Consider the following 20,277-nt stretch of genomic DNA (forward strand, 5'->3'; position numbering starts at 1 on the left):
ATTTTCATTCTTTGGGAATATCTCCTTTGGGTAAATTCCTAGCAGAATGATTGCAGGATATGCTATTTTATTTGTTGATATTTGTTTCAAACTACTCTCTATAAAGGTTATACCAGTTTATACTTCTACCAGTAATGGACAAGAAGCCCACTTGCCCACACCCTTGCAAAAGCAGAATTTTGTCCTATATTCTCATTTTTGTCATTCTGTGGGTTGGAAAATTATGGCTGATTCTTATTCAATTCAAAGTTCTTTGATTTTTTTTTTTTTAGTGAGGGTGAATATCTTTCACATCTGTACTATCTAAACTTCTTTATACTTGTGTCCTTAGTGTATTTTTCTTTGAGGGAATCTAGTTTTTTTCTCATTGACTTGTAAAACTCTTTATATGTAATAAGGATATTTTCTCTTTGCTTGTGAGAAATATGAGAAAATATATTTTTCCTAGAGCTTCCCTGTGTCTTTTAACCTTATTTATGATTTCTTTTGCTGTACAGATTTAAATTTTTATATAGTCAAAATCTTCGAATTTTTATAGTTTCTTATTTTCATGGTATATTTAGAGACTTTCCCTACCCCAAGATTAGAAAAATATTTACCCACATATTTTAGTTCTTTTATGTTTTCATTTAAATTTTTTATCCATCTGGAATTGATTTTTGTGTAAGGTTATACTGACCTGATATTTCAGATGATCTAGATACATACAGCTCTTCAAACAAAAAATTATTACAAACTCCTCCATGTCTTGCCCCACCTAGTCTATTACACTTGGAGTTGGAGCTCTTTTGGTAAGGTTTTTGGCTTCTACTTTTCATCAAGCAGGGAGATAATTCGTCTTTCAAGTCTTTCCTTTTTTACAGTTCCCACTGGGCAGCGTAAACAGAAATCCTGCTTATGACGACAAAGCACTTTAGGCAGAGTAGATGGCAATAAGGATTTGGTAGCTGTAATCTGTCAGGACAGAAGTCACTGATTTATAGCTTGTAGCTACACAGGTGAAATAAAAAAATGAGAGTTATGTACTCAGTCTTCTTCCCCAGTGATAGATATATAACCAATCCTTAATGTTATTTTGAAGAAAAAGGAGAGGTTCCTTGAATGAATGCACCTCAAATTTGGGCCACGTGAGAATCACCATTCCCATCTTTAGAGATCCTGATTTACTTCTTCAAGGTGGAGATAAAGAATCAAAAAGAAAAAAATGAAAAGCTTCCCCGGTAATTCTTAAGTGACCCAAATTTGATTTAGATACTTGCATCATTTTCTGCACTTATTTCTTTTGAATGGGTGTCTTGGCTTATGCTGGTGACCTGTCATCAGACTCATGCAGGTAATTCAGATCTATTTCCAATGGCATTAGGCTGCCTCATTTTTCTTGGCTAAACTTCAAAGTCTTATCTAGAAAAAACTTAATTTTATTATTCAACATTCTGCACAGTTCATATAAATCACCACCAACATGGGCTAAAATTTATTTTTATTGTTAGAAATAAATTTTTTAAAGCCTGAAATATAACAGTAATGTTGATTAATGCTTTGTCATTTAACGCCACCAAAATATATTATTTTCCATGTTTTACTGGTTTGCAAATTGTCAAAAAAAATGGTAAATCTTTTGTTTTCTTGGGCAGTTGTGCCACTTTTCTTCTTAGCCATTTTTCCCCTTCTATTATTGTCACTCAGCCTCCCTAAGCAGCATTGCAATTATTAATCCAAATAATAAAGTTTTTAATAAAAAGGATATGAAGCAACAAAAGTCATTCTTCAGTGTTACATGAAGATACCAAATTGCAATGAAGTCAACGTGGACACCAGAAATTTTTAATTTTCAATGTTTTATCATCTTGAATGTGCTTGCTTTGTATTAGCCATTACAGGAAGTGGTGGCCCTGGCAGCCCTTGTCCCAAGTAGCTCAGATATAAAATACTGGTATTACAAATGACTGAATTTTAATTTCTTTGGAATCTTGCTCCTATGGTCTGATTTTTTTTTTTTATGCTTGATTTTACTATTCTGGGACTTGTCCTGATTTTCTTGGCTGTTTTAAAAAATGGAGACCAGGTCCCATTTGTTTATTTTTGTTGTTGCTCTGATGGCTTTTGGGGTCTTCTTCATAAATTCTTTGCCTAGGTCAATGTCTATAAGAGTTTCTCCAATATTTTCTTCTAGAATTCTTATAGTTTCATTCCTTAGGTTTAAGTCTGTTATCTGTCATGAATTGACTTTTGTGAGGGGTGAGAGGCGCAAACCCTGTTTCAGTCTTCTATATGTGACTATCCAATTTTCCCAGCACTATTTATTGAATAGGCGTTCTTTTCCCCGGTGTATGTTTTTATCTGCTTTTTCAAAAATCAGATGGCATTATGAGAATGGCTTTATATCTGGGTTCTTAGTCCTATTCCATTGGTCTATGTCTCTGTTCTTGTGCCAGTCAGTACCATGCTGTTTTGGTTACTATAGCCTTGTAGTATAGCTTGAAGTCTGGTAAATTGATGCCTCCCACTTTGTTCTTTTTGTTTAAGGTTGCTTTGGCTATAGAAATTCTTCTCTTGTTCCATACGAAGTGTAGAATTATTTTTTCTAGATCTGCAAAAAATGATGTTGGTATTTTAATAGGGATTGCATTGAATCTGTAGGTCACTTTGGGTAGGATAGACATTTTAACAATGTTGATTCTGCCAATCCATGAGCATGGTGTTGTTTTCCATCTGTTTACATCCTCTGCTATTTCCTCCCTCAGTGTTTCATTGTTCTCCCTGTAGAGGTCTTTCACCTCCTTAGTTAAGTATGCTCCTAGGTATTTTATTTTCTTTGTTGCTATTGGAAAGGTATTGAGTCTTTAATTTGCTTTTCAGTTTGACTGTTGTTTGCCTATATGAATACTATTGATTTCTGTACATTGATTTTATAACCTGAGACTTTGCTGAATTTATTTATCAATTCCAGTAGGGAGGAGGGGAGGGGTAAATTCACACCTAGCGGGTGTGGTGCACGCTGTCTGGGGGTTGGACACACTTGTAGCTCCCACTGGGGCTGTGCAAAGGCAATTTATGTAACCAAAGCGTTTGTACCGCCATAATATTCTGAAATAAATAAATAATGGGGACCATCTTTGGTTTGGTTTTATTACCTAATTCAAGCGGAAAAGTATTCACAGATTGTTTTAGATATGGGTTTTCACTTTATTGCTATAAAGTAAAATAAAGTATTCTGTTTATTATTGTTGATTCAATGTGTTTAGTAATACAAGGAATGAAAAGAAGCAACTCACAATAGTCATGATGTTGCCCCCTGAGGTTTCTGTTGACTTAGAATTTGCTCCGAGAAATGCTGCAAATCCAAAGAGACTTTTTCCTCCTTTCCTCTGAGAACTAATTTTAATCTTTCCTTTTTGTGTCAATCCTTTTGACTTTCTCTCCCACTCCTTCCGCTCTCGAAGGAAAGAGAGAGAACAGAGACAGGCTGGGAAGAAGGAGGTGAGAAGTACCCAAGCAAGGGACAACTTAGGTTGTGTCTCTGCTTCGTGCAAGGCACAAACCCCTTAGCTCTTTGTATATCGTTGTTTCATTTAATTCAAGTAATTGTCCTGTGAGGTAGCCAGTGATTTTATGGAAAACAGAATTAGGATTTAGAAAGGTTACCTAATTGGTAACTGGTAGAGCTGGGATTTAAACTCAGATGTCCCTGACGCTAAGACTTGCTCTTTGTGTTGGGCCACTAGGAAGTGATCCGAGAGATCATCTAGTGCAGCCTCCTCGTCTTGCATTTAATTAAGTACATTAAGTGTGTGGTTACTACGTATCAAAAAGATTTTCTCAATCACAGATTATGCTAAGCATTTTACATACGTTATCTGACCTAATGTGCATAGCATACCTCAGAGCGCAGCTGTCTGTACTCTCCTAAATTGTTAGGGAGTTTGTTCCTCTGAGAAATCGAGTGCAGAAGTGTCTTTATGAGTTATGGCTTTTAAAAATACACACATCCACACGTTGTTTTCCTTTTTTATATCAGCGAATGCTGAATATAATAAATCAGAAAAGAGGTTTCTGATAGTTCACCTTATAAATGGCTTTAAACTCCAGTTACAGTTAAACTAGAGTTATTCACTGCAGGAGATTACTTTAAAAATTTCTGTATTGTGAAGAAGAACATGTCAAAATAGTTCTTTTTCTCAGAAACGCTGGAAGCATCTCTAAGTTTAAGCAAGTTTCCAGTGCAGTGTGTATAATAAATCACCTATCTCTGTTTCAAAATTGTCAGCAACAGAATGGAAACTGCAGTACTTACCAGAGGATCAAGTGCTGAAATAAAAATAATCTGCCTTTTAACAGTCGCGTTTTTTCACATAAATCACAGTCGTTTTCTGGAAGAAATTGTTTGGTATCTTTACTGAATGAGCAGTGACGGCCATTGACCTTTGATAAGTGGAACCTGGGGTGTCATTTGAGCATTTCTCCTTGGTTCCTTTAGCATTTGCTAAATGCCTGCAGAGTGCATGGAGGTATGGTGGGTAGCATGGTGGGAGAAAGGGAAGCACAATGACCTTGGAAGGCCCTGTTCTTGCCCTCGCAGATATTACTAGCTATGTCAACTCAAGTGAAGGGTGCTAAATCTCATATTCCTCCTCTTCTCCTTCATGTTCTCCCTCACAGCCAGTCACTGCTGTGTTCTGGTCCACGGTAGTGATGAAACATAGGCCTTCCTCTGTGCTTGATAAAGAATGATGGGGTATATCTTTGCCTCTCACGTGTACCCAGCGTGTAGCCTGTCCTGCCACATGAAGCATTCAAAATCCTACCTTTCCTATTGCACATACACTAAATCATAAAAAAAGAAGGATAAATTATAAAGACATAGAAAGCCCACTGTCTGTGCTCAGGGAGTGAAAAACTGAATGTCTAAGAAAATCTCAGCCTAAGGTGCACCTTCACCCTTTTTAAGGGTGAGGTGTGGTGTGACGTACATATGCCAAAGACTTGCTGTGCCACACTGATGTGAATTTGGTCGTATCTTTTAACCTTCCTGAATCTCAATGTCTAAATGTTTAAGAGATCAAGACAAGTACTATTTATTGGGCACAGGGGAATCCCTTTCTGTCTTCTCTGCATAAATGCATCTTGGTTCTGCTAGCCTTGCTTGTTACTCTGATTTCTGTCCCTATGAGGAAGAATGAGCTGGGTAGTCTATATATGGAATCGCTATAATCAGATGGCGCCTTCAGCCGTGCACTGCAATGACATCCATGTAAGTGGGGTTCCTTACAAGATCCTCTTGCCAGACTTCAAACCTAGACTTTTCCATGGACAGTTGTTGTTTTAGATTGTTTGAGAGTGTGTTTACTTGCCGTGAGAGAAGCCAGTCTTACTCTTTAATTGTCAACCTTGTTTTTTGTCCATCCCCACCCCAACTCCAAGTGCTGCTCTAAAGAATTTTTATCTGTGTTCTGACTTGAACTGTCTCCTTGAGAGAGGAAGATGTCCTATTGCTAATGTCATTCTAAGGAGCATGTGGCTGGCTCTGGAGGAGTGTGAAAAATATGTTGAGTAATCATTGCAGTAGGGTCTCTCAGGATGGCTTTTGAGTAGAACCTGGTGTGTTCTTAAGTTTTGAATGTTGACTTTAAAAACCCAATTTCTTCATAATCATTTCATGCATATTATATTTTCTCTAAAAGGATTTGTGAATGAAAAGTCACTGGAGAACTGTGGGAGAGTGGAAAGAGGTGGTTTAGTGAGACTGACAGGTGGATATGGTTAACTTGGGAGTCGGGGGCACAGGGGATGAGGAAGGAGCACTTCAGATTCCCCAGAAATCCACTCTGCTCCAGTTAGGGAGTGACTTAGATTACAAGGCTTGTTTCATGTAACGTAAGTCCTACTTCTAAGAACAGGTGATTCGTTGTTTAGTTGTAAAGGCAAATCTTCCTATACCATTTTATTTTAGTATACACATAAAGTTACAGAGATCATGTAATTTTACTCCACTGTTTAAATTAATTTACCACTAAATATATTATTGTGTCCTTTAAAGCTATAGAATTTATTCATTTGAAATTTTATTTTATTTTATTTTATTTTTGAGACAGGATCTTGCTCTGTCACCCAGGCTGGAGTGCAGTGTCATGATCATAGATCACTGTAGCCTCAAACTCTTGGGCCACCACACTCAACTAATTTTTTTTGTTTTAACTTATTTGGTGAGATGAGGTCTCCCTGTGTTGTTCAGGCTGGTCTCAAACTCGTGGCCTCAAGCAATCCTCCTGCCCTGGCCTCCCAAACTGCTGGGATTTACAGGCATGAGCCACTGTACCTGGCTTTTGAAAATGTTTGATTTTTCAAGTTTTAATGTTCAGATTTATAGCTTTATGTATGAACAAAAGGTCTTTGTTATCTTTTCACATTTAAAGATCATCCCTTGATAAAATATTATTTTAGGTTTACAAAAAGACCTTCCTGCAAATATACTTGTGCTTTTCTAACTAAAGTTTGAAATAGTGACAAATACAGGAAACAGGCTAGTTTGTTGTAATTGAAAGCATCAGTCCTGAATGATGCAATTAAGAAAGGATAATTTTATAAGTCAGTAATGCTTGATGACATGTGTTACTTTTCTTGTTATGTTGAAAGGAAAATAATGAGTTGATTTCCAGAGATATAACTAAAAGCAAATGTGGCTACAGAAGTCTAGCTATTCATATCCCTTGCACATTTATTTTCTTTAGATATAGTTAATTGAAGCTCTTATATAAGTTTACATTGGACAATGAATATGTAATAGGAATTTTTTAAAGAAATTAATGTCTTAGAAATTACAGAATGGAGGGCAAATCACTTCTTTGGTCCCCTTTGCTCTCCTCTCTACTTTGAAAGCATTTCTCTAAAAAAAAAAAATAGCTTTTGTGCATAAAATATAGCTGCTTGTAAGTGCCGAGTATGCAAGGTGAAATCAGGCTAAAACAAACACTGAAGGTAACCACAAAGAGGAAAATGCCACCAAAAGTACCAAGTCACTTCTACCCATTTGGTGGGATTATAGAATATGATTTTATGGATAGAAGTGGCAATTAACATTTTTAGTGAGGATCAGAGCCACATTTTGCCTTCTGTACACCGGTCATTACAGTCATTATAGTTCTTTGGGGAATCTAACCCTTGGAGTAGGGGAAAAAATGACAAAATTGTATGCAAGGCGAAATAAATGGTGATGATATTCATATTGGTTAGAGTCTTGTTCTTCATTCTTGATATGTTTGCTAAGACCCTAACATAACATATTTGTGTGGATTAATTTCCCTGGTGACATCACAAATGAGAAGGAAAAAAAGGATGTGTTTGATTTATTGTCTCTATTTTCTTACTTTTAGGGCGTGTTGGAGAGTTTTTTGGGCACTGCTGTCTCGGGAGCCATCTTTTGCCTTTTTGCTGGTCAACCACTCACTATTTTGAGCAGCACCGGACCTGTCCTAGTTTTTGAGAGGCTTCTGTTTAATTTCAGCAAGTACGTATGCACATGTTTAATTGTAAATTAGAATGGTTTGATTGTAGAATATTCACAGTCTAGGTAGAACATGGAATAGTAATTAGGGAGATCCGTGAATTAGATTACTGGAATGTTAAGATTTGGAAGTTGAAAGGGCCTTAGGGGTTAAGTAGTCTAACACACGTTTTACTTTTGATTCAGCGGAGGTGCATGGGTTGTATGTTCTGCTTGTTCCCTCCCCAGTTATGGACAACAACACCCGGGCTCCTTTGCCCTCTGGCTTCCTGTTGAGTTTGACTAACGGTCTGCACCAGCAGGACAGGCAGAGAGAGAGTGGTCCGAGTGTGTCTAGCTGTCTCACTTCACTGTCTCTCTGGACTGCAGGCCTTGTCAGGTTCCTTTACCATGGCTCCAGCCCTCACCAGGCTCTGGTGACGGCTTCTTCCTTGGCCTTTTCATGCCTGGAGTTAGCAATGGCTTCCTGCACTTGCTGAGCCCGAGCGCCTTGTCATTCTTTGTTACTCACACTTCTGTGAATAGCCCCTTTATTGAAGTTTTCCTCAGAATCTCATTTGGGAGTGACTTCTATTTCTTGCCAGGATCTTTACTGATGTGCTAGAGAAATTAAATGACTTGTGTAAGGTCACACGGTTCATTAGTGAAAGAGACTGAACGCCCCTTTACTCAGTCTACGCTTCCTCACCCCAGTTCTAGAGTTCTTAGCTAAGGTGGCTTTCAGACTCAACTGAATCATCACGAACACTTACGAGTGCTGATCATGCACCAGGCACTTTACATGTACTGACTCATTGGATTCGTCTAGTAATCCTAGGAGGTAGGGACCACATCCTGTTTTACAGACCAGAAAACAGGTACAGGCATGGAATAAGTAAATTGCTGAATGTGACATCCGCAGTCATTCGTAAGGCTGTGATTTGAATTCCTGCTTTCTGACTCCAGAGCCCAAGCCCCTTAAGGAATCACTAGACATTGCTAATGAGCGTGACAATTATGATATTACTATTTTCTTTGAGAAATTGATGGGTCAGTTCAAGAAGGGGAAAATTGAGTGAAGTGAATTATCCAAGTGGCCACATTGGCGCACAAATAGATTTGAAATCCAGTTGAGTATTTTGGCCTCCTTTTAATGTACCTGCTACCTCTAAGAGAGAATTGCCTTTACTGGCAGAACTCAATCCTTAGGTAGATTGCAGAATTTCATATGGCTTGCTAATACCCCTTGTTGGAATTTCCATATTCTTATATTATTATACATTTTTAGGATTTTAATTTTAGAGTTGTCACTACCTACATAGAATCTCACGAACTTAAGGGCTCATATATAGCCTTTGAAACTCTCCATGTTATAAAAAATGATCATAAGATAGAGGAGGGAATGGGGATTTAAAACCAATTTTTTAAAAACTGGGTTGAGCACATCAGCGAGAGTCTTCTGAGAATTTTAAGTTCCACATTTTAAATAATGTTATGAGTTTTCTGTAGATCATTATTACAAAATCTCTCCTCCATCGTAATTGTCAGAAGAACTTTGGAAAGCATTTTAGTCGTGTCAGTTTATAGAAAGAGTCAAACAGCTTTTATATGTTTAAGAAAACATTGTGTGAGACAAGAAAGCCTTTGTGGAAAGATTAAACAAGAATGTACTATAAACAGGAGCAAACATGCACAACTCTTGCAGAAAGATTTATTGGATGAAATGTGATCAGAACCTTAATCTACAGAAAGTGTTTGCATCCTAGTTTGCTTTAAATAACTGTGGGGCAGAAATTATTTATTTTCACTCGACAGGTTCTTCTCTCACTTTCCCTTTTGTTTCGTCATAATTGGTAGCATAACATAGTTCCAATGGATTTATTTGAAAACAGTTGTAAAGCAACAAGAAACATTTGAGAAACCATGCTTTAAATTTTACATCACCGAGTAATATGTGTTAACCATTATTTTATTCACAACGTTATATCATTTGCTTGTGTTACAGCAGCAGTGATATTTTGTCTAGATACGGAATATTTGTGTAGATCACTGTTTCCTAAAGTGTGTTTCATCTATTATTAGTTCCATTAGATGTCTCAAGAAAAAAAAATCTGTGATTCTAATAAATCTGGAAAGTGCATATATGATATCCCCCTGTTGGTAATTCACTTTATACTTTACCATACTAAGGAATCTGAGAGGTCCTTCAATTAAGAAACTATTTTGTTTTGTCTTGCCCAGATTTCCTGCAATATATTTTAACATTTTTGGAGAATTAGGTAAATCTTCTTTTTTGTAAGTTCAGTAGACTCAAACAGTAACTCCACATAATCCATAGATTTATGTCTGAGGTTTTAATATTTGCCCTGTAAAAGGGAGAATCATAAAGGGATATGAATTATATGCTGTCACCTCTTAAAATTAGTAACAGAATGAAGAAAATAGCTCATGATTTTCCAAAAGGCACTTGTAGTTTTATTACCTAAATTCTGTAATCTCTTTTGTATTGTTTTTATGCTTTGTATCCTAATAATAGAGAATTAGATTCCTTTTTTTTCCTTAAGTGAGGAATCTCAAAGAAGTTTTAGCAATGTGCTCTAAGCCATATAAAAACTTCACAATTAAAGTTGGATTTTGGCTTCTATTATTATCATTTGATCATTCAGTAATTTCTTTCCTATATTCTTCGAACTATTTAGACCTTCAAATTATTATTTTTTTCCATTATATTGCTGGATTTATTCCTTTAGTTTAGGGAGTTTATGTATATCTGTCAGTGGCTGCACATTAATTTCTGTAGCATGTTTCATATGTGACTTCTTCAGTTTCTCTGTATCCTTGGTTTTATGCTACTCAGAAGCTATAACTCAAAATATCTAGGAATACTGAATGGTAACATAAAGATGTAAATCCATTTTCTCCTTCTAATTTACCATAATTTCTTCTTTGGTCTCTAATATCATTTCCTGTTGCTTTTTATAACTTAATTGCTATTTAAACTTGGCACCAAGAGGACTTTTTGGATGTAATAGTACTATTTTATTATAGTCATTACTGATGATCAACTTGTTTAAGTTTCCCATCTTTTATTCCTCTTTCTTCTTGGTTCTCTAAACATACCACTTTCCTAATGAAGTGCCGTAGGTTTTATTGACTTGACTTAGGTCATTCTTATTGAACTCTCTAGGAGTATTGAAGTCTTTTAGAGCAGCTAATTTGGCATATTGTTTAGGTTCTAAGGTTTAAGTTTATACGTGCATTTTTTCCTATGTATCCAAACTGATGGTGTTCCTAAGCATTAGCTAGTTAATGGATTTGTTACTCATCCTATCTTGTAAACATCAATTCTGTAAACAACTGCTAGCATTTTTAGAACACATCAAGATTGCCCTAACTTTCAACTTCCTAGGGAAACAAAACTAGGTAATTGTTGAGAACTTTTGTTTTAAGAAAAAAGTGTGTTGGCTCAGAAGTAATAAAACTATGTTGCTGAGCTCTTACTGTGACACTGACTCATTGTTTGATAAATGTAAATTATCTCAAATGAGAATTCAGTTTTTTCTATAGTATACTTATCTCTCGAAGACAGGCATAAGATGAAACAGTGGGATTCCAGGCTTAAAGGGAACTGGAAGGGAATGCCAAAGCTGTCTTCACGAAAGATTCCAGAAAATCTGTAGACAATTACTTTCTACCCTAGTGTTAATGTCCTGCTTTGGAAATGTATTCCAGTTTGTGTGACTGGATGAGAAGAGGGAAACAAAGAACAATAACTTTAATGCTGACCCTATCTTGAGCTAAATACAAATTGGATAGGGGAACCATGATATAATTTTTAAAAGGACCATTCAAGAATCAAGAGATTTGGTTTCTGGCCCAGCTCTGCTGTTAAAACTTGACATTGGATAAATGACTTAACTTCCATTGGTCTTAGTGTCCTCATCTATAAAATGAGGCATATCTGACAAATTGGTATATGTATTAGTGTTCTCCAGAGAAACAGAACCAATAAAGGTGTGTGTGTGTGTATAATTGGCTCATGCAATTATAGAGGCTGGCAAGTCCAAAATCCACAGAGCATACTGCCAGGCTGGAGATGAAGGAGAGCCAGTGAACCAGTTTGAGTCCAAAGGCCGTCTGCTATAGAATCAGGAAGAGCTGATGTTGCAGAAGTTCAAAGGCAGTGTGCTAGAAAATTATCTTTTGTCCTGGGGGAGGCCAATCTATTTTGTTTTATTCAGGCTTGCAACTGATTGGATGAGATCCGCCCATGTTATTGAGGGTGACCTGCTTTATTCAAAGCCTCCCCAATTTAAATGTTAGTCCCTCCAAAACTACATTTAAAGAAACACCTAGAATAATGTTTGATCAAATATCTGGTCAGCTTGTAGTCCAGTCAGGTTGACACAAAATTAACCATCACAGTACCTAAGGAACTTTTAATTCTGCTATGCTACAATTTTCAGCTATCACGGGACCAGTCGTGACCTGGTTACATGTGATAGTTCATAAGCCAAAGTCTTATGGTCCATAAGCCAATGGCAGTAACTGTCTTAGTTAAGTCTTCAGCTACAGGCATGCATTCATTCATCTAGCAAGAAGATTTGAATTTTATTGTAAGGGCAGTGGGAAGCTATTGAAATGTTTTATGCTGGGTATCTGATTTACGTTTAAAAATACTGTTTTGGCTGTGGTGTGGAAAATGGCTTTCTGCAGGGCAGGCATAGATATCAGTGAAGAGGTTCTTACCGGGCAGAGACTTAACTGGTGGCCCAGATAGGGTTAGTGATGTAGAGGTGGAGAGATGATGCTTTTGGAAAATTATAAAAATGCATTTCTAGCAGTTGTCAGAAACTCACTGTGTAAAAGCAAGACTGTAGAGCTTCAAGCATGCATGATCCTTAATTTATTTCTTCTTCTCACGTGAGAAATGCTGTTTGTCTTTTCAGCACAGATAAATTATGAGTTAAAAATCACTGTTAATCACTCTCCACATATCTGTAAAAGAATCAGCATGGAATGGTAAAATGTTGACACTTAACCTATCTTTTCATATTTGTGAATCTCTTGAATTAATTCAGTTGTAAGAAATCGGAAGGTGTGTCTAAAGGCGATGCCTGTTCCCAAGTCTGATGTAGGATAAACACAGACAGAAAAAGGTGGTCACAAGATGCTTTACACTCAACTTCAGCATCAGGACATAAGATCTGTGGGCAAACTTCATAAGAAGTGGTAAAGTCTGGCGTGCCAAGACGGCCTCTCTTGCTCTGATAACAGGCTACACTTCTAATCTCATCTTTTCAGGTTGGTGGCACTCTGTCCACAGTGAGCATAAATGCGCCATCTCGTGCCACATGCCTTTTTAACTACTCTTGCCTCTTCCTGACCTGACTGTCCCTGATCTGTCTGGAAAGTTCCTACTTATCCTTAAATACCTTGAATATTTTCTAACGCTATCTGTCTCCCAAGCCAGAATGAGTTACTCTTTCTTCTGTAACACAATCACTTAGTATTTTATAGTGTCATTATGTTTACCAGTTCATTTCCCTCAGTAGACTTGGGGACAGAGAATGTACTGATCTCAGTGTCTTCATTAACCAATAAAGCTCATATTTATCGAATGCATACTAAGTACCTGTATGAGGCTTTCGAATTATTTACTCTACAAACTCCATGAAGGCAGAGACCATATTGTTTGAATGAGAAAAACAATGAGTTATTCGCATATAAATGATACGACTACTTTCGATGTGCTTCTCTCAAACTTCTATTTTTACTTCAGTTATGTCCCTAGACCAAATCTCTTAAAGTTAGTACTTCCTAGATAGAATCGAGTTTTATGTCTAGTGGCTAAAAGTGATCGTGTATTTTTAGCAATCGTTCTGTAGACGTAAGGTAGTTTTATACTGTTCTTTATGTGTCACAGAGAAGGAGTCTAAACACCATTCTTTCTTCTTTCCAGAGACAATAATTTTGACTATTTGGAGTTTCGCCTTTGGATTGGCCTGTGGTCAGCCTTCCTGTGTCTCGTTTTAGTAGCCACTGATGCCAGCTTCTTGGTTCAGTACTTCACTCGTTTCACGGAAGAGGGCTTCTCTTCCTTGATTAGCTTCATCTTTATCTACGATGCTTTCAAGAAGATGATCAAGCTAGCAGATTACTACCCCATCAACTCCAACTTCAAAGTGGGCTACAATACTCACTTTTCCTGTGCCTGTGTGCCGCCTGACCCAGGTGAGGGCATCGTGCTTTGCTGTCTGCGCTGGCCCTGTCTTTGGAGGAAGGCGTAGGCTCCATGCTTGCAAATTTCCAAATTGCTGTCATGATCCTCAGGAGTGGGTCTTCTTTTGTGTTCTCTGAGAAACTACGCTACTGAATTTGAAGTCTCATTTGAAGTCGGAGGTAGCTTAGCTGTGAGATTCAATCAGGAAGTGAAACCCAAAGCTCTGGAATGTGAACATAACCAGCTCAATATTGTCAAATTAACTCAAACTGCATTATTTGCGAGGAATTAATGTGCACATTTTTTGTGATCTAATAAGTGAGGAAACCCAGATACATATATTAACAGATATAAAGATGGGACAGACCTAGTCTGCTGCTATTTCCTTCTTGCTATAGGGATCTCTTCCTTTAAGTAAACTCTTAGTAGATATTTTAAGCTTATAGAAGAAACAAAGAAGTTCCCAATTCACTTCATATAATTTGAAGCATGAAATTTAAAAAAAGAAATTTAGATTGGAATTGCCTCGTGATAAAGTAGAGCCTTATAGTTTATCTCTACTAGACAATGTAAATAAGAAAAGAAAGGAAAGGAAAAGAAGAAACAAAAGAAGGAATGTTACGTTCTAGGAGTAGATTTATATTCTAAAGTCAGCAAAGACATAAAAGTAAAAATAACATCTGAGTAAGCAATGTGATTCTATATATCTTAGTGCTTTAACATCTATCTTGCCAAACATGAGTTGACATCAGAAATTTTTCACAAATAAAATGTTCAATTTGGTCTTTGGAACGTTTCTTGGAGTAATTCATCACCACCGTACAATATGGAAGGCATTTGAAAAAAGGATTTACTTTGAGGAAAGTTGTTTTAGATCTGCTCTAGTAGGAAAACGGATAGACATTTGTGTCAGACAATTAAATGTTGGTAGTACTAATGACCAGAATTATGCAATTAGTTATAGGTCGATGTCCCTTAACACATGGACTATCACACTAGAAAAAAAATTTTTTTCCTTGGGACCATGATGTTTTATTATGAAAATAGAATAAAAAGTTCGAAAACAAAATGATCCTTTCTAATTTAATGAAAAATTTGTTATTTTTTATTGTGTTCTGTGCATGCGTTATATGCAACTTGAAAAATAGTTCACGTGGCTTCCAAGGTAGAGACATGTGAGTGACATATGCTTCGTGAGGCCCCAGGCTCAAAACTAGCGTGAGTTAAATACAACTCACATGGCAGTTAATATGTTAAAATAAAACTTGCTACACCATCCATGCTTTTTGAGTAAGGCCTTTTAGCACCAGAAGTATAGCAGTGTTCTGAGGCTGAGGCATACATGTGGGGCACATTCATGCAATATCTACTTTTACTTGTAAAGCCTGTGGAAAAACCTCTTGATGTTTATAGTAAAACACACACAGTTATATTATAGGCTAGAATGTAAAATGCTATGAATTTTAAAAAGCAGTAAGATATAATGAAGAACTTTAATGCTTGTGGGAGGATGTGTTAGATTAGTCCCGGATATTTTCGTGGTACTACTCATTCTGCTCTGACACTTTGGGAGAAGTCTTAGAAGACTGATATATATGCATCTTTAGTGCTGGGAGAAAAGAGAGCTCTGTCTCCCCCAAGATGGATCACTCAGTAACACTGATTAAAAAATAGGGTATTGTTGGGCTTTGCATGAGTAGATTCTTTCTGTCTTGTTTAAGGTAAATCAACACACATTAAAATGAAACCCATACTTAAAAATCAATGCAGAAAGAGACACAAAGTAGAAATTTAAAGATTCAGATGAACATGAATGACATATAGTTATAAAACCCTAGTATTGTTCAGATGTATACTGATTTAAAATATTCCATAATTTTTTTAAATGCCTTGAAAAAAATAGGCGCTCAATACATGGTATATATTATCACTAGAATCAATTAAATATGCTCCCTATAGGAACACAGATGTTACCATTACACAACTATGTGTCTCTTCTTAGGCAAGAAGAGAGGTAAAATCCCCTGCAAGTATAGCAAGTATATAGCCTAAACTTCCAGGGAAGTCCAGATATTCAAAATATTGGCTTCACAGGCATATTTAATTATGGGCTTTTGAATTTTAATTTTCATTTATTTATATCTGTGTACATGTATATGAAAAAATCTGTAAGCTGACTTATTAGGCAAGTTTGAGCAATCATACACCAGGATTTTCTAAAGGAAAAGAAAAATACCACTCAGCTCTTCTGAGGTTTGAGGTATTCAAAAAGACAGACGAGGACGTCATCAGCACACCCGTCACACTGCCACATGGGAAAGAGACGTACCTAGTGTCAGCCCCATGCTCCCCTGAGGCTAATGGAAACTTGCCTTAACTGTTTTATTAAGTGGATGCTGGCAGAGAAGGTGATAGGAAACCAAGGAAGACTTATCTGAATGTGTTCCACCTATAAAAAATGCATCAAAGATTTTCCATGTAGTTTTCCTTCCAAGAAGGATCTTTGTTTTGTTGAAAAAGTGATATTGAGGATTGAACCAATTTTACACTTGCGTGGCTAGTGTAGGCATAAGTGGTGTTAGTTTTTCCTTTGTCCTTTTTTCCCCAGGTTATGTAAAAAGTCAGTCCCGAATGACTAAGGAACTGTTTTAGAAGAATTCCGACAATTCCTGCTACCTCTAGGTGACATTAGTAAAGCAGTGAAGCAGGGCTTTGAAGACAGAAAATCTGGCGTTCCAGCCCAGGCTGGCTCAGGCCAAATATGTGACTTTTCCAAGGTAGTTCCTTTTGCAAGGTAGCTTAGCCTCACCTTCCTTATCTGTAAAATAAGGTTAATAATAGTATCTACCTTATAGAATTGTTTTGAAGGAAAAAATAGCTATTGCAGATAAAATACTCGGGACAGTTTCTAATAGTCCATAAGTAATCAACTATTAGCTGCCACTATTATTGCTCTTATTATCCATTAAAATTTAGGATTAGTACTTAGTCTTTAAATGTGAGTGATAGTGCAAACAAACTTGTCCATCTTCATCATCCTTCCTTCTAAGCATATGTTGTTGGGCAATTGGCCCAGTCTACAATAAGACTATTGGCCGCACTGCTTATTTCTGGTTGTTCAGATGATTGTCACTCACGAAAGACATGTACATTGACATGAAGAATTATTTAAGTTTATGGAGATGAAATCTATTTGTGGTTTGGAGAAAAGGCAAATGGATATTTGCATTTTCATGACAATTTCGTGTTTAACAAAACCCCGTAAGATTAACGATTATGTACTTCTCCATAACCTTAATAATTTTTTGTAGCAAACTACATAGATGCACCATAAATTTATACTTCTTGACAGAAAACTGAAAATTGATAGTGAGAGAATAATACAGTTGCATATACAGCTCAAATAAGTATTCTAAAAACAACAAAAGCCTGGCCTTTCATCCCAACATGCACTCTTTGTAAAAGCATTCAGTCAATGAGTCAATAATATTTAAACTGGCAGATGACTTGTTTTTCAACACTGGGACAATCTGTAACAATGAACCAGCAACTGTGCAGAGGGAGTCATGATCCTGCCAACTGAGAAATGATTTTACAGGAATGGAAATAGTTTGCAGGATCATGACTCCATCTGTACACTAAGAAAACCTCTCTTCATGGCCACAATATATTTTGGCTTCTTGTGTGCATGTGTGCGCTGTGAAGGGAACTCTGCCTCCTCTTCTTCTGTTCTTTCTTGTTCTCTCTTGCTTTTAGGAAGCCTCATCACTTTCTGATTCTTCTTTTCTAAATGTACCTTTTTCTCCCTTCCTTTAACTCCCAACTATTACTTGGTAACCCAAGTTATATACGGAAGTTTACTGAAGAAATAAGGAAGCTCAGTTGCAAGTGCTAGTATGAAAATTAGCCAGAAAGTTTGACATTTATAGACAAGTGGATACATGGCATACATGAATGTTTCTGAGCTAAAATTTCCTTTTATTAGAAATGGGGCAGCTATGAATGAATGTAGAGGAAAGAGATGTTGTATTTCCCACTGTACCCTCATGATTACATAGCATAGGCATGTAAGAAAGAAGATTATTTTAGTTCAAAAGCCAAAAGTGAAAACTGAAAAGTATCCAATTGAATGACAATACACAATATCTCATTTTATCACCATCATCCCATCTTAGAAACTGTTAATGTGGCAGAGCGTGAGCAATATGTGCTTTGGAATAAAGGAAACTGCTTTTGAATTTCAGCTCTGCTACTAACTAGCAATGTGACCCTGAACTAGGCTAATTACTTAATCTCTTTGTTTCATAATCTGTCAATTGGGGAAGTACTTGTGCCTGCTTTTAGAGGTTACTATAAAGATTAAATGAGATAGTATATATGAAATTGTTTGGCACCTAATGGACAATGAGTAAAAATTTGTTCTTTTTCACATTTCTCACTGGCTTACAAGAGATGCCCCAGTCTGTTTAATCTTTTAGTTGTATTCTTTAAAGGGGTTCAAACATTTAATTATCCCAGAAATTTTCCTAGGGGAAGATACTATCTAGTCTTCCACTGTACCTCTTCCCTCAAAAGTAACAACCAATATGCTGCTATAGATAAGTATGAAACATTGAAACTGTATTTATAGAAATAAAAGTTAAAGGGTTCGGTGCATCTTAGTTAAAATACTTAATCCTGTCCCATTGAATCTTAAAACTACAAAAGTGTTGTATGATATACGAAGTCATACAGAAAAGCTTTAAAGTCCTAGAGGTAAGATGCTCGGTTCTTCTAAGAGGAATATATTTAATTCAGTCAAAAGCATAAATGCTAGAATTTTGTACATAGGGAACAGGATATGGACATTCTACCTTCCTCTTGCCTTCTCTTTTCTCCCCTGCCTTTTTTTCCTTCTTTCTTGTTCATCACCAAAAATTTACTAAGAATCTATTTCATCACTTTTCAAGAATTGTGCTACTTGCAATGAAATAGAATACATACACACACACATTTACACATATTGCTTTTTATAAGAGGCATTGTTTTTAAAATTGTGTTAATTTTTGAAGTCACATTTTCATTAGACTTTAAAAATAATTTTCTACTCTAGTACCTCTGCTCATTTGTCTGTGTGTAAAAGTTGCAGTGACTATAGACTCAAGGACACACTACTATTTTGGAAAGAGTCAAAGTAAATTTTCTAATAAAAGGTGTTGGTTTTATATCTGGAAGAGAAAGAAGCCTTGATAAAAGTGATAAATTGTACAAGTAAGAAAAGTAGCCTCAAGGGGGTAGATACCATATAGTTAACAGAGGGATATATTTTATTGATTCATTGTTGACTGTTTCGTGATTAATAATGGATGCATGAGTAAGATGAGTAAAGCCTTTCTCGGGCACCAAGTCTATCACTGTCTATATTACATCTAAGTAAAAGATGGTCTTTTCCCTGGTGTGAAACTGTAAGACCAAGCCAAGTGGTTGGAAGTAGCCATAGCTTCCATTTCCGTACCTTTATTTCATTCATGGCATATGGAGGCTTCTAAATGCTCCAAAATAGTTTTCACTAGAGTGGAATTTCAATATCATTTCTTTATATATAATTTTTCTATTAATATTATGCATCGATATGTTATAACCATTGAAAAGAACTGCTGGATTGTGTCTGGCATGGTCCCATACTAAAGTCAATATATGTTTCATAATTAGAAGCCCAATTAAAAGAAACTTTAGGAAATAAAAGATCATACTAATTTGTCTTCCTTGAACTATATCATATTACATGCAATTTTATTTTTATTGTGTGCTATTCCCTCTTTACAAAAGAGATTTAAATCATAGACTAATCATACAACAAGGAGGTGGTAGTTCTGCTGTAGCATTACTCAGGCTTGCATTTGCGAGAATCCTTTACCCACATGGCTGATGTTTTACCATGTCTTTTGAGACAGACCCATCATTTTAGTTTCCTTTTACCATCCTAACTTACATTTTAGCAGTTTCTGCATGCTTGCAGGAATCAGAAAAGGGGAAGCAATGCATTTAGATTATTACCAGACCTGGAAAATTCTCTAGGTTTGGGTTTGCGTAAAACACAGATTTGGAAAAGTTTCCTCAGAGTGTCTGTAACACATCCAAAATGTAATGATGGGTGTGTATGGAAGAGAAGTTTTTGTGAAAAACAGTGGCTGACAAACATATCCATGTTAATGTCTCTGCAGTAGCTCAGCCTTTTAACTTCCAACACAGCACCGCAGGTGAACGTGTGAAGATTGTGGATTGAAAAGTATATGATTAGAACTTGCCTGGTCACAGTGAAAATCTCAAGCAATAGGCTTGGTGAACATACTTGGGAAAACTAAAAAGATAATAATCACAAAAAGCAAAGAAAAGCTTGCTATAAATTGTGTCTGTTTTAAGACTCAAGGCTAAGATAGTGTCAGGTAATTCTGGGAAATCTTCTCCCAGAGTTTTCCTAAGTCACTATGTCACCCTGCAAAACCCATTTTTTGCCCTTTTATTGACCTAGCATAAATTAAAAATTTAAAAGCATAAATATTTGACTTTATCAAGAGACACTAGTGCACTCAAG

The 20,277-nt window shown here is 36.4% G+C and overlaps 1 protein-coding gene across 1 annotated transcript in view; it reads left to right on the forward strand.

The window, feature by feature from the left end:
• The window catches only part of SLC4A4 (solute carrier family 4 member 4), a 324,449-nt gene that overhangs the window by 243,348 nt on the left and 60,824 nt on the right, over positions 1-20,277 (forward strand). The window contains exons 13-14 of the mRNA XM_045531644.1: positions 7,371-7,504; positions 13,443-13,714. Coding sequence (XP_045387600.1) covers positions 7,371-7,504; positions 13,443-13,714 — 406 coding nt within the window. The remainder of the gene's footprint in view (positions 1-7,370; positions 7,505-13,442; positions 13,715-20,277) is intronic.

The sequence above is a fragment of the Lemur catta genome, chromosome 19 (assembly GCF_020740605.2).
Source record: "Lemur catta isolate mLemCat1 chromosome 19, mLemCat1.pri, whole genome shotgun sequence".
NCBI classification, from domain to species: domain Eukaryota; kingdom Metazoa; phylum Chordata; class Mammalia; order Primates; family Lemuridae; genus Lemur; species Lemur catta.